The 22,881-nt window shown below is 35.4% G+C and overlaps 1 protein-coding gene across 1 annotated transcript in view; it reads left to right on the top strand.

Annotated features, from left to right (window-relative positions):
* The first annotated feature begins 595 nt into the window (after positions 1 to 595).
* TTC29 (tetratricopeptide repeat domain 29) overlaps positions 596 to 22,881 on the top strand; it is a 268,223-nt gene continuing 245,937 nt past the window's right edge. Inside the window, exons 1-4 of the mRNA XM_036889136.2 lie at positions 596 to 702; positions 1,295 to 1,341; positions 6,411 to 6,508; positions 8,242 to 8,325. Coding sequence (XP_036745031.2) covers positions 6,417 to 6,508; positions 8,242 to 8,325 — 176 coding nt within the window. The 5' untranslated portion in view covers positions 596 to 702; positions 1,295 to 1,341; positions 6,411 to 6,416. The remainder of the gene's footprint in view (positions 703 to 1,294; positions 1,342 to 6,410; positions 6,509 to 8,241; positions 8,326 to 22,881) is intronic.

Below are 22,881 nucleotides of genomic sequence, written 5' to 3'. Positions count from 1 at the left end.
ACCTGAGTTTCAGGTAAAAAATTTTAAAAATAATGACAAGACAGGACTCAGGGAGATTCTATGAAAGAGATCTTGAATTTTTGACTCACCCACAACACAAAATTGAATTATCTTTCTAGAGGTAGGATGGAAAGGTATTTGTGTGGCACAGGGAAAGATGAATCTGACATTAACAAAGGCTGAAGACAAGGGGAATGAATGACTTATCTAGCTGGATGAGGTGGCAACCAGGTCACGGTCCTGAATGCCAGCCACATTGAGCTTTTTTCAATCAATCCTGTGGCCAACAGGAAAATGTTCCAACTTATTGAGAATAAAGTGTCATGCGGGAAATGATTCAGGGCGGCACGTTGCAGGAGCTTGGGTTGGGGGAACTAATTTATGAAAGGGGTCTAACTTGTCAGCAGCCTTGCCCTAAAAGCCTGCTGGGTCTGGAGGCCCCAATCCTCCCTCGGTAGGCCCCGCCCCCCAGTCCGGGAGCTGCCCCTATCCCGACCCCGGTTCAGCCTGGCCCCGCCCCCGCCCGCGCTGCCCCGCCCCCGTCTCTATGGAGACGCCCTCGCGTCCGCTCAGCGGGGCTGAGCTCAGTCTCACAACCTCCGCGGGAGCAGGGGCAGCGCCTGTGCCCGGACCCTGCCGCTGGCTGGGGACACACCGGCGGGAAGGAAAACCAGAGTTGTTCCCCAGGGCCAGTCCTCCGAGGTTCGTGTCGGACTTCCACGGCTTCAAGGAGAGGCGGGCTGTTCTTCCGGGAAGCCCCTGCCCTGACCCCCAGCCTGCAGGCTGCGCGTCAGGCCCCCTGGGCCGAGGCCCTCGCTGCTGACCTCAGGAAACCAAGAGAAGGCGGAGCAGGGAAAGGCGCCCTCTCGCTCCCCAGTTCACCTGACCCTCAGAGCAGTGGGCCGATCAACAGGCGTGGGAATAAATTGTTAGTCTTGTTTAGCTCTAGGTAGGAGTAGGAGGGGAACTGAGATGCCCACTGTTTGGGTAAAGATAACTCCCATCTCTCCTAAATTTGAGAAATCCAATTGTTACCCCTTGTATCACATTTGTAGCAATATAGCAATACATAAGCATATTACAAGTGTATTGGCATTTCACTGAATTAGTGATTACTTTCTCCCAAAGAGCCTCATTTTGGGTTTAAAAAAAAAAAGTTGATCTAAACACATGACAGGTACTTGCTATTTTTTGTTTGAATGAATCATTTCATGATTTGGGGCTAGGAGCAGTTATTCTACTAACTGATTTTTAACTTTTTTTGTTCTCTCCTTCGTTGTTCTCGATTTTTCAGGCTGAAGTCTGTAAGCCTGGGGACACCTTCAGTAGTAATCTCCAAATGTAAGTAAGCGAAACAAAACGTGGTCGGCCTTCAAACACTTTTTGTTCTTTTTGTTTTGATTTAACCATCAGTAAGGGTCAGTTGGTAGGAAATGTGTGATTCCTGTTTATTTTATTTAATAGTCCATCTAATTACCTATCATGGAGTGAAAGAAGTGTCCAAAAATTATGACACAAGGGATAAACATTTAGTGACTCTTTAAATTTGTTTCTCTGAATTTTCTTTTACTCTTTGCAGGTCATAACTATTGATTTCTCCTGTAGTTTTCTTTCAATTTTCATAGTAAAACAGCTTGTGGTGATGATATAAAGAGTTCTCATTCTTATAAGTGATTTTGTCAGTGATAGTAAAATCACATTTATTTTGAACTCTCGATGACAGATAATAAATTGGCTAGCTGTGATTCATTGGCTCTATTTCTCACATCTCAGCTTTTACCTCAAAGTGACTGAATTCTGGAGAGTGCGGTCAACCTCAGATGTAGTCACTCCCCAAGTAGGCAGTCTCCACCGAGTGAAAGCCTCGCCTTCCTTTGTGTTTCCTGATAAGGATATTTCTGAAGATAGTGGGCAAGAAGGTTACTCTTGAAGAATTTTTACCTGGGGGCCAGAAATTTAAACTCACACCGTGGCACACAGTCAGCCTGACGCAGCGCTCTCAAACCTTTCATCCTGTAGTTCTCCATTCTTATTTGTCTTCTCAAGTGGGTCCAAGCTTAGAGACTGTAACCGAGGTTCAAGAGCCAACCAGCAGATCAAAGAATCCACCAAATCTCCTCTGAATACAGACAGTGGAACAGCTTCAGGCAGCCTTTTGATCTTTGTCTCAGCCCAGTAGTGCCACGTGTAGCCCAGCCTACTTGCTGGCACTGGGGAAGCCGCCTCTGGGTCTATCTAATATTCTGCTTCACCCTGGGCTCCTGGGGCTGAGATTGTTTTGCTAGCAGCCAGCAAGGCTCCCTTCATTCTCCTCCCTTACTCACCTGAATGGGAACCATTCCCCTTCCTGAAGACAAACCCATCCTGTGTGATTTCCCCATGGTCCTGAGCTAAGAGAACCCTGATGGGGTGCCCTGTTAAGGACAATGTGTTCCCTCTCAGCTTCAGGCCCAGGCTGGTCACCCAGCAGCACAAGTCCCATTTCTCACGGCTGTTACTCACCTAAGCCGGGAATGCTATCTGGCCAACATCTGGAAAGTGATACAACTCATATTAAGAAAGAGCAAAAGGCTTCCTCTCTGTTCAGGTAAATTTAAGTCTGAAATGAAAGACCCCTAAGCATGCTTGCATTTTTTCTCAATTATTTTCCCTTTGGCTGTTTTTATACTCTAGAATGCAACTAATTCCTATTTAAGAAAAATCAGCATAAATTAGACTGAACTGATAAAACATAAAAGAGATAGTGATTACTTAAATAAGCAAGTAATTTGTTCTAGGATCCCTTTAAATATTCAATGCATTTTAAATATTATGTGTGTCATGAAATTCGGTTCATACATTAACTCTTGTGTAAAACAAAATACCTTTCTGTGGCCATGTATCTGTTGTGAAAAACAAAATCTCTTTTCCCAACAGGCTTATGCCAGGTTGGATGGGGATTTAGGGGGAGCCTACTCAACTGCCACCCTAACTCAACATAAACTTTCCAAAATAGATTAGTTGAGAGAGATGTTTTTGCCAACATGCATTTTAATAACTTTTTTCCACTTTATCATTCAGCTCTGACCACCCCCCATTCAGAGTTTGTGCCTTGAGGCTTTGCCAGCAGGTCTTGGAATACTTACATTAAACTAAATTTAAGAGCAAAGGTGCTCCTGCTGATAATGTTCTCAGATCAGAGGAGAGCAAAATGAAGGAACTGGCAGCTGAAACTTTAATGGTAGGAAGTACTGACTCAGATCTTGAAAAAAAAAATCATAGCTCATATGTGTGACATGTTCCTCTCCATGTATAACCTTTGCATTTGATTTCATTAGATGCCCATATTTCCTAGCAAAAATCATCTAACCCAAGTAAACATTAAAAAGGATAAATTTTATGTCACATACTGGTAGCCCAACTTTTGAGGGGAGATTATACACACCTTGATAGGATCTATTGGCTGACTCAGTCCCTCTGTCTGTTTACAAGTGGCTGGGTCTTCCTAGTATTTGGAGAAATTCCAAGTATTATTTCCTCATTTCGAAGCTCCTTGGCGATCCCTTCGAACACCCCTGCTACTATGCAGACAGCACCCCTGCCCCAATGCCCTTAGTAAACACGCTGGGGCTCTCAGAGCAGAATCTTAGTTCATAGAGGATAGAATGTCCTGACTGAAACCGACATAGTCATTATTTTCTTCTTCCCCTTTGGAAATCTAGTAGGGACAGATAAGGATTAAGAACTAAGATGTCCCAGCTTTGCTATGTAACATCAGGGAACTCTGGAATGTAGTCCTCACAGCTTCTCTGAAATAGGCTCCTGGGAGGTGGGTTTTTTGCTGCCCCTTCAAACCTGCGTGAAATCTAACTCTGTGTTGGTGCCGACTCCTCACCACATGCTGTGCATAATGCTACCATTTAGTAAGTTCTGGTTATCCAAGTAACTCAACTAGTTATATAACATCTGATCAGAAAAATCGATTTCTTTTAAATTACAAAAGAATTAAGTTACAATTCTAATGTCTGTTCTGGAGGAGGGGACTAACATTTCCTTTTTAGTCTGTGTGCTTTAAAACTGTCACTATATAAAAGTAAGGGGACATTCTGTTTTATAGATCATATCATGCCCTGAACACCTGGATAATATTAGGATTCTATTATATCTAAAACATGACACTGATCTGCATGAGAATTTTTTCTTTAATTACACAAAAAATTATTTTCAGGCCATTGTAGTCATCTTTGATTCAGAACCTGCCTATTTCAACACTGTATTTCAAAAGAGTTTCCCTCAAATCTTACTGCTTTTCCAATCCCCCACCCCACCCCACCCCCATCCAACCACGCTGGCTTTGTAGCTCTAGAGGAATATCACGTCTCAGTTGTCCATAGCTGCCTCTCCCTCAGGTCTGACCATGTCTCTCCACCCCTACTCTACCTAAACCACCAGCCTTTTTCATCCAGATTTCACAGCAGCCTCCCATCTGGCCTCTCTGCTGTCTGCTGTTCCTCCCCCTACAGTCGAAGTTCAAAAGAGAAACCGGAGTGATCCTTTCAAGGTAGAAGACAGATTATGTCACTTCTGTGCCCCAAATCCTCCAATGGATTCTTACCTCAATCAGAGTAATTTCATAATTTTTAGAGTAATCTTCAAGACCTTCCACCATTGGAACACCACCAGATTTCTCCTTACCTTCTTTGACTTCATCTCCTGCTCTTATTTGTCAGTTCACTACTGATGAGCATTTGGGTAATTTTTAGTTCCCTGCTTTTTTTTTTTGGCTATAGATCTTATAGTCATCTAATCCTCTATAAATTTTGCTTATTTGTATATTGCCTATTTTTCCTCCACATTCACTCCTGTAATATAAATTCTGTGAGGTCAGAAATTTTTGTCTTCTTGTTCATTGCTGTATCATCAGCATCTAGAACAGTAGCTGGCACTAAGTACTAGCTCAATAAATATCTATTGCCTATACTCAAGGCCCAGGTTGATGCTGCTTTAACCTAGGTTACACGGGTAGTAAAATGCTGGAGGCAAGTGATTTTAAACCTAAAACAAGCCTTCCAGGTGCTTGGTGAGGCCAAGGGTAAAGATCAAAACTGGTGGACATAGGGGTGGTGGGATCAAGAGGCTCTGGCATTTTTGATGGCTCTCTATTTAACAGCAAAAGTGTGGGCTCTTTGGCATCTGAAAGCCCTGGTAACATCTGACATTTTTCCCATTCTGAGGCACAGACATTATATCTGCACTTCTTTAGTGCAAGTTTTAGATAACTTGATTTTATAGACTTCCTCTGTTATTTTATTGCTTACCTTCTCCACTGTGACACATTGCATTTCTTAAAGATGGCCACAACATGTCTCCCTCCTCACATTCTTTTCTTGCACTGTAACTGGATGCTCTCCCATCAATAGGTGGGTCTATGTTCATCAGCCTTGAATGTGGGCTGGCCAGCTGTTGATGCTGTGCACTTCCAAGGCCGGGTCCAGAAAGGGGATGCAGCTTTCACCTGGCGTTTCTTCGGGATTCTTGTCGGAGCACTCAACTGCCACAAAAGAAGTCTGAGGCTGCCTTGCTGTGTGGACGCCCTTACCATAAGAGGCAGCCACATGCATGTGTTCTAGCAGACAAGCCCAGCTGGGGTACCAGCTAATAATCAGCATCAACTACCAGATATGTAAGACACTTCAACAGGTCATTCTTGACCCCTCACCATGGAGTTACCCCCCCAAATTCTGAGTCTTTCCAGAAACCCCTGTCACTGTGGAATAGAGAGAAGCCATACCCTTTGTGCCCTGTCTTAATTCCTGACCTATAAAAAGTATGAAAGATAATAAAACGCTCATTGTTTAAAATAATCTTATTTAAACTGCAACGTTTTAAAGTAATTTGTTATACTGTTGTAGTTGTGTGTCTCAGGAGAGCTATATCTTTGTTGAGAATCATTCTTAGCATCTATCCTTTCTGAGGGAAAGCCTTTATTTGTGACATAGTTTTTGGAAAACAGCCAAGTATGAGCAATTTTAAATTATTGATTGGAACCAGAAAGCAAAGCATGACATTGAAATCCATAACTGTCCTAAAGATCTTCACTCTTTAATTGCAACCATGTCCCTTAAGCTCCTGATTGTTTAAATCTTCAATTCATTTATCAGATTTTCTCCTTATGCACTTCATGGTGGAGATGTAGACAAGTAATAAGTAATAAATTGGCCAAAAGGCACATAGTAAAAGGAAATAATGAGAGAAGCAACCTGAAGACTCCACTCACTGAGAATCATTCCTAAATAACAAGAGCATTCTACACACAGAGGTGTTCTCAGTTCAGATGAGAGACTATGGATCTCTAACAATGTGTTAAAAGATTATTTGAAGTACTTATTTTTTAAAATACCATTTCTGTTTTTATGTTTTTGTTTTTGTAGTCTGAAATGACCACCCTGCCCCGACTACCCATGACACGCCCACAGCTTACATCCTTAGCCAGACAGAAACTGCCATGCTCCCCCAGTGCTGTTCCAAGGTATGGGACCCTGATTTTCATTTCTTTTCCTACAGAATCAATTTCTTGCCATAAGAAATGTCAGTAGCACGTCTCAGAAAACAAAACTGTTTAAAGACGAAAGGATATTGTTATATTCATAATATTCAAATTTGCTGATTCAGAAGGATTGATGAATCTCATTCAAATATTAAAAATATATCCATATAGCAAGCTAGTGCTCATTTGATCATTTTATTTCCCATTCCAATTATATCATGGTTCCTCTAAAGCTTTGGACATGTGTTCCCTTTCAAAAATGTGTGTGGGAAATTGAAAACAGAAGCTTTAGGAAGGAAAGGTGTATGGCTTCTACTCCACAAGGTCCTGAGTGCTGATTTCTGTTCTGGAGGAAGGAAGACACAGTCCTATCACTAGAGTAGATTGGCAGGCGTGACTGAACTCCTGAAATGATCCCAGGACCTGAAAATACATCATCCAAACTGCTGCTGCCTGTGAACCGCTGCTGAGCTCCTGGAATTGTTATCGGGAAACTGCAGCATGGAGAACTCAATGTATTTTGTCATAATTATAAATATTAACTAAGATTGTGTTATTTAGAAATTGCCATTTATAGTTTTATTGATTCTTAGTACTTCAAATATTATTTATCAGTACAAACAATTTGGATATGTAGGTTTGATTTTCTTTATATGTGTGCTTTACAATTCCTGCAAGGCCCCAGACCAAAATAAATACATTCAGCTAGACTAACGTAAAAAGTTCTCTAATAATAGCAAATAAAATATTCTTTAAAAAATTTTTGAAAATAGAGTATTTTTAATAGATGCATAATTCTATTATATGTGTTCTTATTTTCCATTTTACTTTTGAATGATATGAAATGTTCACAAAGTCTGAAAAAGCTTATCCTTCTTGTCTTTTTTAATGATTGAGATTCCTTCTTTCTTTCCAATGTGAGCAAAAATATAGCCCAATCTCACAATCTTAAAAATCAGATGTATCTTAAAGAAAACTTTGTCTTGTATTCATTTTATTGAAGAAAAATATTTTTATCATAACCATTTAAGGCAAAGTTTGTATTAACAGATTCCATAAGCTACTGAATAAAAACAGATACTTGTTTAGTCACATAATACCATTGTTGGGAGATGTTAATGGTAGGCTTATTTTTAAAGATCAAGATGGTGTGAAGAATGAACATATTACATGTGAGAAACATTTCTCAGTAAATTTTTCTTACCATCATTTTGCACCTTGAACTTTTAATAATAATTTGAGTTTTATGTTTGATAAAATAAAAACACTCAAACAGCGTTTCAGAACAAAATTTGATGGTGTTTGGAACAAATTTTCACATTTGTATCAAATAGGTGTTCATAGTTCCATATCCTGTGCCAAACCAAATATGGCTTCTGTAGTTGGAAATTTATACTGTGAAACAACATGAGTAGAATGGAACCTCTTGGAAGCTTTGAGGAGAAAATTTATTTAAGAAGGTGGATTATTTTAATGTGTTGCTGTTTTATTTGTTTGCGCATGGAGTTTAATATTCTTCTCTATCTCTTCCCATTCAAGAAAAGTAAAATTTTGAAGTTATTAATCAACAATCTAATTCTATAGCTATTGTAAAACATTTACTTTCTATGGTATTATACTCTGAAAATTTTTGTTCTCCTGGTGGCATTTTATATGTTTGGTAGCTTTTCAACTTGATAAGCCAGTGCTTTATAATTTCTTTCCATTTCATTTAGGTCTCAATTGATCAAAGAAAAAGATGACGTAGATCATTATCTGGATATGAATTTCAAAGGATTGTCAAAAGAGGATGTTGCTGCGTAAGTATAACCTCTTAAAGGTACTTTAATATAAAGTTTGTTTCTTTTGTCTTGATTCTTTATTGAAATTTCACTTTTTCCTGTTCAATACACTTTTTCACTGGAATATGGCATTTAAAAATTAAAACTCATATTAAATAGTGATAAATCATGTCTACTGATCTTACACATATCCAAGGCTTTTATTTTATAGCTTTTAAAATTGTCATATTTACCAAGATATTACACTATCACATTTACAATATTTTATTAAGTCTGTGCCATTAATTGCTTATTAATTTCTATTTTAAAGTGTATTTTTTGCTTCCATGGTAGAGAAAAAAGCTTTAAGAGAAAGATTCATATATTGTTTTTCTGGTGGTTTAAAAAACATCCCTTATTAATGTATCTTCTTTCCCCTACCAAGAGCTCACAAAATGAATTAATGATGATTATTTGTTAATTTAAGAATAATTGGTTAATTTGGGCATAAATGGTTAATTTAAGAATAATTCTAAATTGGATTTTTTAAAAATGAAGAATGTAAACTTTGCCATTTTACTGCTAGTAAGAACCTAATTGATGGCATGAGTAAAAAAAATATAAAAATCCATGTAGGTTACTGAGAAATAAATAGAAACCTAGATAATAGTTAAACAGGTTTAATATCTCTTACCTATAGACTTAGTGTCTCTGTTATAATTAGATCTTTGGATATAAGCAGTGAAAAATATCATCTTAAAAATGTACATGCTTCTTATGGAATTTATTACATGATTCAATTAAAATGTTTTATGCAACAACTGTTTTGAAAAGGTTCTATTAGTATTGTCGAGTGCTATGGAATCTCCTAATGATATTTTTGGTTTAGTTTTTCATACAATCTAAATTCTAAGTCTCTTAATATATTTTATTTTTAGATATTTTCTTTGTCAATTTGCCTGCAACATGGAAAAACAAAATAGTTCATTCTGTCAGTAGATAGAATTTTACAGTAACTTTTACAGTGTCTCCCATGGAGCTCTGTTAACTGCCGTGTGTATGTCTGGGACTTTTGGTTAAATCTATTCTAATTGTTAACTCATTAACTTTCCATGGTAACCTGTTGGATAAAATTAAAGGTCAGTATTTCCTGATGATACAATTAATTCTTAAAAGAGATATATATATATGAGTGATACTTGCTTTCTGATTTAAATATAATGACATCCAAAAAACTTTAACTGGCTTAATAATTAGGAATTAAATTTGGAATTAAACTGAGGTTTCACATGTTTTAACAAACTAGAAATCCATATACTTAAAATCTGCAAAGCTTTCAGGCTGCACTGAAGATAATTCTGATCTAGGACAATGCAAAATAGACTGTGCTGATGAGTGTTCCCTTTAATAATATAAGTTTTTCACTAAGGAGATTACCAAATTGACTTCACATCCATATTATGCTACAGAAAACAAGTAGCCCTGGGTAATTCTTAATCCTTACTACTGTATTCTCTTTAAAGCTTCCTGTACTTTAATACTTTTATAGACCAAAACTCTGTCCCTAAGATATTGGATACAAACCTTAGTAGAAAGATAGCTTGTACCTAGCTCACTATTAAGCTTTGACTGATTATGCATTGTAGACTTTTCCCCAGACAAAATAATTGAAGAGCATGTAAAGGAGAAAACTGATTATTTCAGCATCTCATGGCAATAGCCAGCAGGTACTATGAAGAATTATGTAAGCCCAGGAATTGCTAAACACAACTTTTTATTAGTCATCCAACTCTGAAATGACATATTGGTCAGCAAGTATCTTTTAAATGCCCTCTTTATATCTAATACTAGATTTTTCACAGTGGAGGAAACAATAATATTTTATTGTAAAATGCTTGGCTCCACTCTTGTCTCTATTTGGGACAATGAGACCTCCAAGCAGGAAGCAACTATGGCATGAATGAGTCATGATTATGCTGTGAGGGGTAACCTGGATGTCTAGAGGAAATCAGAGAATAAGGTGGTAGGATGCAACTTGGCAAGGAAGACACATTTTGAGTTTGGCTCTCTATCTCATAGCATTATAAAATGATCAAACTGGTACATCGTAGATCCTCAGTATGAGGATGTTATGGGGAGAAATGTATGAATTAAATTTTCAATCAGGCAAAAGCAAAATCTAAGATACACCTTCAACTCCCTCTGTATACTATCATATCCTTCTCTAAGTTGGTTATATGTATATACTTTATATATATATATATGTAATACACATAAATACTCCCTATACAATTGTACTTTAGCTCTGATATACCATAACATGTATGTGTTCTTTGTCTAGTCCCAAAATAACCCCTCATCATCTACCCCAGAATACACTTATAGGTAACCTAACCACTTATATGTAAACTCACACTCTGACTTTCCTCCTGTAATAATGGGTAGAAAGTTCCTTATCTAAGGGTGATGCCTCTACTTGTGCTCTGGGTACCATCCCCTCCTACTTGTTCTAAGGCTTTCTCCTGCAGTTAAACTTGTTTTCCTTCTATACCATCAATTTCTTCCTTACCATTGGATCAGTCTCACTCCATTCATATTTACTTTGACTTCCCTTGACTTCCTATTCCCCGCCAGGTTCTACCCCATTCTTCTCTACTCTTCACAGCAACCAGAAGCACTGTCTCAACATTTTCACATCCCATTCTTGATTCAGTTGACCCTAAGTAGGTTTCCAGCCACAGAAGTCACCGAGGTCCTTCTGTTTAGAGTGACCAATGTCCTCCATTTTTACCGTATCTAATGGGCATGTTTCTGTCTTCATCTTGCTTGGTGTCTTCACAGTATTTGATAGAGTTGACCACTCTCTCCTTGATCATTCTGTTCTTGTGGCTTCCAGGAGGCCATGTTCTGTGGTTTTCCTCCCAACTCTGACTGTGCCACCTCAGTCTCTTTTGCTGGTTGGCTTTCTCTTTTCAAACTCCCAGTGGTGGATTGTCCTAGGGTTGGGTCTTAGGCCCTCTTTTCTAGCTATGCTCTTTACCTGGATCCAGTTCTTACAGCTCTAACTATCAGCAATAACCTGATGACTATCACATTCATAAACCTAAGCCTGAGCTCTCCATTGAAGTCCAAAGTCTTGTATCCAACTGCCTCCTTGACATATCTGTTTAAATATATAATATAGACATTCCAAGGTTAATATGACCCCAAATTGGATTCTTGCTTTACCTCTACTGCCCTTCACCCTCCCATACCCCAAATATTCCTTCCATAATCTTCCCCCAATTCAGTAAATGGCACCAAGGTGGCCTTGAATTTTGACTTGACTTCACCACCCCTTCCCCATCTAATCCATCAGTATGTCCTATCAACTATAAGGCCAAAATATATACTGTGCTTATCTACTTCTCTTCATGGCATAACCACCATCATCCCTTGCCAGGATCACTAGAATACTCCTAACTGCTCTTCTCATATCTCCTCTAACTCTGCCAAAATTCAGCCACCAGAGTGATCTTTTTAAAAAATGAGATCATGACACTTCCCTGCTTAAAACCCCCTGAGAGCTTCCCATTGCTCTTATGACTAAACTCTACAGTATGGCTAAGTTCTGCATGGTTTGGCCTTTTCTGACCTTTCTGACCTCATCTACCATTCTTGCCCCCACTAACGCCTCTCAGTGTGGCCATGTTTCTGATGCTCCTTCTTCCTGTGATGCAGATTTACTTTAAATGTGACCTCTCATAATTTAGTAGCCCTTACTTCACCCACACTTAGTCAAATCAACTGGGTCTATTTCTGGTCTCCATTTTGTGTTGGGAGTTTGCACATGGACTGTTTTTATCCCTAGTGGAATGAATGCAGCACAGGAACTGCAGCATGTCTCTGTGTGTCCTGGCACATGGTCAGAGCTCAACAACTAGATGTTAAATGAATGACTGAGCGAAAGAAGAAGTGTCAGATTAACACCACCATGCAATAGGTTATCCTGCTATAAATATTCTTTGGTTACAACATTCTCAGGTCAGTTTTGTATATAACTGGTTTGACTATTGAATCGAGGAAGTTTAACTCCTTAAAAGTGTCTATGTACACAAGTAGGAGCATAAAATTTAAACAACTAATTGGACAAGGTAAGCTAAACTACTTATTCCTGGAATAGCCAAATCCAATTGATGGGGGATCATTTTACTTTGGAATGGGTAATAGTCCAAGGGCAAAGGGCATCTTGGTGTTTTACCATCTACATTTACAGAAAAAATTTCAGTATGCTTCATTACTTCTTAACTGATTAGTTTATTGTGATAGGTACTTTTTTTCAAACTACTGTACTCATGTATAATTTATTTGACACTGATAATTTGACTTCCTTAGACAAATCTTCAAATAGCTGATTGATAGTATTTAACTGATCTTTAACAACTGAAGACAGTCCTATTGTGTTTTTGTACTTATTTTTTATTCTGCATTATCAGAATGCATTATTGTTTAGAAGGACTTAAAGTATCACTTATTATCATATCATAATTGCTTTGAGTAGCTAAGTAATAAAAGTGTCATTTATAGATTCAAATAAAAATTTCTGGGGGCAGTTTTCACAGCTTTAGCTATGTATATGAGGATACAAATAAACAAAATCATCAAGGGACAGAGAATGTTAATCTACTCAATATTTTCTGCTTCAGATATCAAGTTCTAATGTGTGGAAGAATAGATCTAGTTCAAAATTGTCTGCATTTCTAAGATACTGCTTTTTTTCAGAATATCTTTGGATGTTTACTGAGTTATCATTAAGGTGGCAATTAGAACTATCTGTTACCATAATTAATGGATTTGGATTGTAAAGAAACAAAGACCCATTTCTTTCTGTATCTTTTAAAGCCTTTTTCTCTTGCCTCATTTTTAATTATATTATACTTGCTCAGTTAAAATAAATTACCATCTTGCCAGTTTTAGGTTTTCATCTTCAATTTATTTCAAAATAAACTTCCAAGGGTGTGTTTACAAACTATAGATATATTTTTTATAATCAAATTTGGCACCTGGATTTGCACAATGGCCAGATACTCGAAAATATATTCCACAAGGTAAAGATGTTTATTCAGGATATAGTATTTCATAACAACTTTTTGAAATTTAGGCCCCTTTGGTGTGTGCTTCCTTTGTTTCATTCACTTTGTTTACTTTTGAATAATTTTGTAAAATCATTTTGTTTTCTCTTCCAAACAGTTTGTTCTTTTGTAAAGTAATGAGTTCATTCTGTGTGGTGGTTTGCAAATTAAACTCTCTGAAGAAGCCAGTTGCCAAATAAATGGTACAATGACTTAGAGGAACAGGCAGGAAAGAGAAGAAAAGGAAGCTACCCCTCTTTCTTTCTAGGTAGAAGATTGCATCTTAAGATCATGTTCCTGATTCAAGAAAGAGAAATAGGATTTTGATGAAGCAATTACTCCTTATTTTCATATGCATATAAAAAAAATAAGCAATAGTAGAGAACACAGGTGGGAACCAAAGAAGGGTACCTCTTTTTTATTTTTATTTATTCATTCATTCATTCATTCATTTAAATACTGGTAGTGTCTTCCACAGCAGATCTTTAGAATGTGAAACTAGGAAAGAAAAGCTTTTTTTAAAGACATTTTTCAGAAAATTGATATCAGTAAAATTCAAAATTTTAGAGTTGAGAAAATGTAGTTGGAAAAATTCTTGTTTAAAAATTTGTTCACTAGGCACTGAAAGGATCTCATATTTTTACCAAAACCAAATCTAAATAAATAAAAAAGAAGAAAAGATTTCCAATATCAACAGAACACAAAACCACCAACTTCTTAGGCATTTAAGTCTTTATGTCCTTTAAATGTTTGCTTTAAAATACTATTTTCATCTATGGTATTTAAACTTTGCAGCTCTGATAGACTTTAAACAAATCTTGATAGGAGAAAAGCACAGGAATCATGATGCTGCAGCTCTGGCTATTATGGGAGCTGATTTCTTTCTCAGTTAGAAATTTGCTTTTGCTACTTAACCAGTGTAATCTCATGCACATTACCTGACTTTGCTAATCTTTGATATTCACAATTATTTAGAGAGCATAATAATGACAGGAAATTTTTATGAAAGTTAAGTGACATTCTCTGTATGAAGTACATGTAGATAACACTCACTTAGGCTATTACCTTTAACTGTCATTGACCATTTATTTTGGCTTTTAAAGCATTTATTAATCATATAAATAACATTTTGCAATAACTTTATATGTTGATTTAGGTAATAATAGTATCATTTTCCTTTAAACATGTTTGGTTACATATTTTACTTTGTACTATGTATTGCTTTTCATTATGCTCTGAAGATAGTGTTTTTAATAAGAGCTACACTAATAATGCTAATGAGGGGAAATTTTTTAAGTTTTCAACTCAGTAAATTTTTAAGAAATTTATTTATACTGTACTAAGCAACACAATATGTATACCCTGCTCAATTGCTATTCCAAACACATTTTTTAAATTTCTACAAATTGCTTCAATTTAATACTATGTATAAAGTACAAACCTATAGTTTTAGAAATGTGTGGAATATAGCCAGAGAATGTGGCTCTTGCTACAATAGTTCATAAGCCTGGAAGTACACAATGGCTGTCCTCTATTTGGAAATCATTTGGGAAATTGCTCTTTCAGTAACAAGGAACAAAGTGATAGAAGGCGATAAACACCCAGGTAGCACAGAGGCTGAATCAGCCGGCACTGTCAGTGGGATGAACAATGATACAGTTGCATCACCCATAATTCATGAAACAAGATGGTTTTATTATGTTTTTTGTGTTTGATACTGTGTTTTGTTTGTGTGGCAAAAATAAGCACCGAAAGATTTAAAATGAATTAGCTCCTTTCCCATTCTCCATTATAGTTAAAAAATAGTCCTCAAAATGTTGGTACTGCTGCAGTTATATAAAAATCATCTCCCTGGCTCATACCTATTCTGTTTCTGTGATGGAAATTAGAGATGTTATAATAACCAGTGTTACCTTCTCTACTTAAAGCAAAACCAGGTTATGGGCTCACAAGTACTCTGCAGATATTACCAGGTCAGAGTCTTTTTTTGTTATGCGTAATGAGGTGATGCCTACCTCTATATTAGAAGTATACAGCATTATTCTCTTTTCTAGAAATCTTTTTATTCTGGTAAAATATGTATAATGTAATATTTTATATTTATAATATTTTATATATTTATATATATAATATAATATAACCTTTAACATTTAACAGTTTACACTGTCATACACCCATCACCACCATCCAGCTCCAGAACTCTCTTCATCTTGCACAACTGAAACTCTATACCCAATAAACGATACCTCTCTCTTACCCTTTTCTCCAGTCTTTAGGATCCACCATTTTACTTTCTGCCTCTATGATTTTGACAACTCTGTGTATATCACATAAGTGTAATCATACAGTATTTACAGGTTTGTAACTGGCTTATTCACTTAGCATCATGTCCTCAAGGTTCATCTGTGTTGTAGCATATATAAGAATTTCCTTCCTTCTTAAGGCCTAATAATATTCTATTGTATGTATATACCATATTTTGCTTATCCATTTAGCCATTGATGGACACTTGGGTTGCTTCCATGTTACAGCATTTGTGCATAATGCTGCCATGAACATGGATGTACATATATCTCTTCAAGACTGTTTTCAGTTCTTCTGAGTATATACCCAGGAGTGGAATTACTGAATAATTTAGTAATTATATTTTTAGCTTTTTGAGGGACCTCAATTCTGCCACAACAGTGGCTGTACCAAATTACATTCCCACAACAGTACACAGTGGTTCCAATTTTTCTACATCTTCACCAACACTTACTACTTTCTATTTTTATGACAAGTAGTCATCATATTGGTAGAAGGTTGTTTCTCATTGTGGGTTTGGTTTGCATTTCCCTAATTATTAGTGATGTTGAGCATCATTTCATGTGCTTATTGGTCATTTGGATATCTGCTTTTGGATCTATTCAAGTCCTTTGTCCATTTTTTAATTGAGGTTTTCTTGTTATTGAGTTTTAGGAGTTCTATATGTATTCTGATGTTAATCCCTTATCATACATATGATTTGCAATTATTTTCACATATTATCCATAGATTGCCTTTTCACTCTGTTGATAGTAACCTTTAATGAAGTTTTAAATTTTCACCAAGTCCAATTTACCTGTTTTTTCTTTTGCCTGTACATTTGGGGTCGTATCCAAGAAACCATTGTGAAATCCAATGTCCTACAGCTCTTGACCTAGATTTTCTCTATAAGTTTTGTAGTGTTAGCTCTTATTTTAGATCTTTGATTCATTTTGAGTTAATTTTTATATGCAGTGTTAGGTAAAGGTTCAGCTTCATTCTTTTGCATGTGGATAGCCAGTTTTCCCATCATTATTTGTTTAAAAGGTTGTCCTTTTCCTATCAAACAGCCTTGACACCCTTGTCAAAAATGATTTGACCACATTTGTGAAGATTTTATTCTGAGCATTCTATGCTAGTCCATCAGTCTATACATATATCTTTATGCTAGTACCACACTGTGTGATTACTGTAGCTTTTCAGTAAGTTTTGAAATTGGGAATTAAGTCTAACTTCATTCTTTTCAAGATTATTTTGTCCACAGGCTCCCTTGATATTCCATATGAATTTTAGGATAGATTCTTATACTTCTGCAAAATATATCATTGGTATTTCGATAGGGATTGCATTGAAGTTATAGACTGCTTTAGTAGTATTGACATCTTAACAATATTAAATCTTCCAAACCATGAACATGGGATGTCTTTCCATTTACTTATATCATCTTCAATTTCTTTAAACAATGTTTTACAGATTTCATTTACAAGTCTTTTTATCTTCTTGGTTAATTACTAAGTATTTTATTTTTGTTACTATTTTAAGTGGAATTGTTTTCTTAATTTTGTTTTCAGATTATTTATTGTTAGTGGATAGATATGCTTCTGAATTTTGTGTGTTAACCTTGTATCCTGCTACTTTGCTGAATTATTAGTTCTAACAGCTTTTTTTGCACATTCTTTAGGGCTTTCTACATATAAAATCACAACTGCTGGAAACAGATAACTTTAATTCTTCCTTTCCAATTTGGATGCCTCTTAGTTCTTTTACTTGCCTAATTGCTCTGGCTAGAATTTCCAGTACTCTGTTGAATAGATGTGATAAAATTGGGGATCCTTGCCTTGATCCTGAACTTAGAGAAAAGCTTTCAGTCTTTCACCACCGAGTATTATGTACACTGGATTTTTCATACATGGATTTTATTATGTTGAGGTAGTTTCCTTTTATTCATAGTTTGTTGAGTGCTTCTATCTTGAAAAGGTATTCAATTCAAATGCTTTTACTGTATCAATTGAGATAATCATGTGCTACTTTTTCTTCATTTTGTTAATGTTTGTTGCATTGATTATTTTTGTGCTGAACCGTCCTTGCATTTCAGAAATGATTCCCACTTGATCATGATGAATAATCCTTTTAATATGCTGCTGAATTCAGTTCTCTAGTATTTTATTGAATCACTGTTCATGAGGGCTATTGGTCGGTAGTGTTCTTTTAGCATCTTTGGCCTTGGTATCAAGGCAATGTGGCCTAATAGAATGCATTATCAAGTACTCCCTTCTCTTCTGTTTTTTGGAAAAGTTTGAGAAGGGTTGGTGTTAGCCCTTTCAATGTTTGGTAGAATTCACCAGTGATGTCATCAGGTACAAAATTTTTCTTTGTTGGAAGATTTTTCTTACTGGTCCAGTATCACAGATAGTTACAGGTCCTTTCAGGCTTACTATTCTTCACAATTCAGTCTTTGTAGGTTTTGTGCTTTTAGGAATTCATCCATTTCATCTAGGTTATCCAATTTTTTTGCACACAGCTGTTCATAATACTTTCTTACAATCCTTTTCACTTCTGTAGAACCAGTTGTAATACCCCCATTTTTCATTTCTGATTTTAATAATTTGATTCTTATGTTTTCTTTAGTCAATCTAGCTAAAGGTTTATCAGTTTTCTTGACTTTTCAAAGAACCAAGTTTTGCTTTCTTTTTTTAAAATTATTTTTCTATTCTCTGTTTCATTTATCTCTGCCCTAATCTTTACTATTTTCTTCCTTCTGCTAGCTTTGGGCTTAGTTTTACTATTATAATTCATTGAATTGTAACATTGGGTGGCTGATTTAATATTTTTCTCTTTTTAAAATATTGCTAAAAAATCTCTCAGCATTTATAATGATAAATTTTCCCCTTAGCACTGTTCTCACTGAATTCCATAAGTTTTGCTGTGTTGTTTCATTTTCACTCATATCTAAGTATTTTCTAATTTCCCTTTTGATTTCTTCTTTGATCCATTTATTGTTTAAAGAGTGTGTTGTTTGATTTCCATGAATTGTGAATTTTCCACTTTTCCCTTTTATTGATCTCTAATTTCAACTGTTGTGGCCAAAGAAGGTACCTTGTATATCTATCTTTCAAATCTTCTGAGACTTAATTTGTAGCCTAATATGCATTCTATTCTAGAAATTATCCCACTTGAGAAGAATATGTGTTCTACTGCTGTTGGGTAGACTATTCTGTCTATGTCTGTTGTATCTAATTGGTTTATTCTGTTGTTCAAGTCCTCTTTTTTCTTACTTCTGATTGGTCATTCTGTCCATTATTGAGAGTTAGGTATTGAAATCTTCAGCTATTATTGTAGAACTGTCCCTCCTTCAGTTATGTCAATTTTTGCTTCCTATATTGTGATGTCTGTTATTAAGTGTTCAAATGTTTATAATCATTATATCTTCTTATTGTATGAACTTTTATTAATATATTATGTCATTCTTTGTCTCTTATAAACTTTTTTACTTTAAGTCTAGTATATCTGATGTTAGTATAGCCATCCGTGCTCTCTTTTGGTTGCTGTTGATATGGGGTATCTTTTCCATCCTTTTACTTTAATCTATTTGTATCTTTGTATCTAAAATGAGTCTCTCATAGGCAGCACATTGTTGGATCATTGGTTTTTATCCATTCTGCCAACCTCAATCTTCTGATTGAAGAGTTTAATCCATTTACATTTAAAGTAATTACTAATAAGGAGGAATTCTGTCATATGCTATTTTTCTCTATGTACCTTGTAGCTTTTTTGTCCCTGATTTCCTATATTACCATCTTCTTTGTGTTTAGTTAGGTTTTTTTGTAATGGAACATTTTAATTACCTTTTCATTTCCTTTTGTGTATCTTCTATACCTATTTTCTTTGTGCTTAACATGAAGTTAAGATGTGGATTACATCTGGCATCCTAAAATTATAAACCTTGAATTTGAATTTATACCAGCTTATCTTTACTAATATACAAAAACTTTGCTCATTTGTAACTCCATCCCTATTCCTTCCAGTTATTGATGTCGACAAATTACATCTTTATACACTGAGTGTCCAAAAAACATAAAGACTAATAATTTTTTTGCTTAAAGAGTTTATCTTTTTTTTAGAGAAGTTTTAGACTCACAACAAAATAGAAAGGAACATACAGCAATTTCCCACATGGCCCCTGCTCCCATACATACATTAATAATTTTTCTCTTAATGTTTTAGTATCTTAAATTGTGTAGAAAACAAAGTGTAGAGTTATAAATCAAAGTTACAGTAGCTTTTATACTAAGAATTGTTTTTTATACTTGTTGTAGTCTCTTAAATCATGTAGAAAATAAAAGGGAAAATTATGAACCGCTGTTACAATAATGTTACTAGCTTTTATAATTGGCCAGGCATTTACCTTTATTAAGATCTTCATTTCTTCAAGTGGCTTCAAATTACTATCTAGTATATTTTTATTTCAACGTGCAAGACTCCTTTTAGAATTTCTTACAGGGGCGGTCCAGTGGTAATAAACTCCTTCAGTTTTTGTTTATCTGGAGATGTTTTAATTTCTTCCTCACTTTCAAAGGACAGTTTTGCCAAACACAGGATTATTGGTTGACAGGTTTTTTTTGAGCACTTTGAATATATCAGCCCCCTTCTTCTGGCTAAGTTTTTGATGAGAAATCTGCTTATAATCTTATTGAGAATCCCATGTGTCTGATGAGTTGCTTCTTTATTTCTTCTTTCAAGATTCACTGTTATCCTTTGAGAGTTTGATTGTAATTTGTTTCAGTGTGGATCTCTTTCAGTTTTGCTATTTAGAGTTCATTGAACTTCTTGGATATTTATATTCATGATTTTTATTAAACTTGGGGAGTTTTTATCAATTTTCTTAAATTAATCCCTCTGCTCCTTTCTCTCTTCTTCTAGGACCCCTATAGTCCATATGTTGGTCTGCTTGATAATGTCCCGCAAATCCCTTGGAATTAAATAATTGAGATTTAGTAACAAAGTCTTGTTTTGCTCACATGACTGTTTCATATGACAAGGAAATGAGAAATATATATTAAAAGAGCTTAATAACATGTTTTGATTTACTAGTTTTATTCTAAGATTTTGTATTTAAAGATTTTGGTTGTTTAGAATTCACCAAAGTAGATCCCCTCAATAATTAATTAAATTAATTAACTGTGTATTAATTTACTTATTAATGAATCACTATAATGCCTTCCCAAACTCTTAGCTAATCAGTGAGAAAGAATCTTGCCAAACTTCTTTTGTTCTTTAAAATTTGTTTTTTTTTATATTACATTCACATTATTACTAAAGGATCTGAAGTTATTTGGTGAAAATAATTGTGAAGCACTTAAATTTATTCTAGATATATTGGGAAACCCTTGGAACATTTTAAGCAGGGAAATGACATGATGTAACTTAATTTTAAAGGAATCGCTCAGGCTGCTCAGTGGATCTTTGCCTGGGCAACAGCTCAAGTGAGAGATGATGGTGGTTTGACCAGGATGGAGGTAGTGGAAATCATGAAAAATGGTATGATTTAGAGTACGTTTTGGTTATAGGGAGATCAGAGCTTACCAAAAATATGAATGTGGGGAGTGAATAAGAGACAAAGGAAGTAATCAAAGATGACCTGAACTGACCTGAGCAACTGAGGGAATGTCTTGTTCACTGTTGAGTTCTTTACTACCTGTAATAGTACTCAATCAGTATTTTTAAACTAAGGCCAACCATACCCTAGCCTATGCAATCTTCTCCTTTCCCACTTTGAAATTTATTCTTTGTCAAAATAATAATAATAATGACTAATTTTTATTGAGCACTTACTATGTTCCTTATACTACTCTGCCTCACATGTAGTAATTCATTTAATCCTAGAAAAATCTTTTGTTAGTTTCATTTACAGCTAAGGAAGTTGAAGCACAGAGATTTTAAACAACTTGCCCAAGGTCACCCAGCCAATAAATAGAAGAGCAGGAGTTTCAACCTCTGTAGTCTGGTATCAGAGCCCATCCTTGAACCATTACCTCATTCTGTCTCTGAAGTTACTCAGGTCTTCATTAAACAATTCTCTATTATCTCCCAACTTCAGTGTATTACCATTCCCCAGGCCTAGAATGCCTTTCCCCCTTACCACTTAATGATTAAACTCTTACTCATTTTTTTTAATAAATGTTTATTTCAAGTATGAAAAGTAACATTTAAACATCATACAAAAATCATGTTCAGTTTAACAAGTACAAAACAAGACTTTTGACAAAATGTTGACAGTTGGGTATAAAGTACTTAGGAATATACCTTTGACATTCACAGTGAGCATTTTTGAAAAATGTTTTGCTAGTAAGTTTTAGAAACAAAAATATATTTACAGTCTCAGCTAAGCCTTAACTGAGTAACAATCCTCCCTCAAGATGGACAGGTAGCACTCAAAGCTACATCTGGGTAAGAATTTCTTTTAAAATAATGATAAACTTGATTCAGTAATGTCAAAATTCAATACTTACGGTTTGCCTGACAAATACCATCTATTTCTTATGTCTGCTACCCACATATAAGATTCTCAAGCCATTTTTCATCACATAATTTCAATAATATGTATTACCTAAGTGGTAACCAAACTGAGAATTTTTATCATGGCAATTCAGTATTTCCAAAGCAAAATATTCTTTTTTTTTTTTTTTTTTAATAATTATTTTTTATTGAAGGGTAGTTGACACACAGTATTACATTACATGAGTTTCAAGTGTACAACACAGTGGTAGAACATTTATATACATAATTCTAGGTTCCAGCTATCACCCTACCAGGCTGTTACAATATCTTGACTATATTCCTTATGCTATACCTTACATCCCGGTTACTAATTTATTTTACCATTGGAAGTCTGTCCTTTTTTTTTTTTTTTTTTTGTGAGGGCATCTCTCATATTTATTGATCAAATGGTTGTTAACGACAATAAAATTCTGTATAGGGGAGTCAATGCTCAATGCACAATCATTATTCCACCCCAAGCCTAATTTTTGTCAGTCTCCAATCTTCTGAGGCATAACAAACAAGTTTTTACATGTAGAACAAATTCTTACATAATGAATAAGTTACATAGTGAACAGTACAAGGGCAGTCATCACAGAAACTTTCGGTTTTGCTCATGCATTATGAACTATAAACAGTCAGTTCAAATATGAATACTCATTTG

Source organism: Manis pentadactyla, chromosome 1 (assembly GCF_030020395.1).
Source record: "Manis pentadactyla isolate mManPen7 chromosome 1, mManPen7.hap1, whole genome shotgun sequence".
NCBI classification, from domain to species: domain Eukaryota; kingdom Metazoa; phylum Chordata; class Mammalia; order Pholidota; family Manidae; genus Manis; species Manis pentadactyla.
The sequence above is the reverse complement of the archived record's forward strand: the minus strand, read 5'-3'. Positions and strand labels throughout refer to the sequence as shown.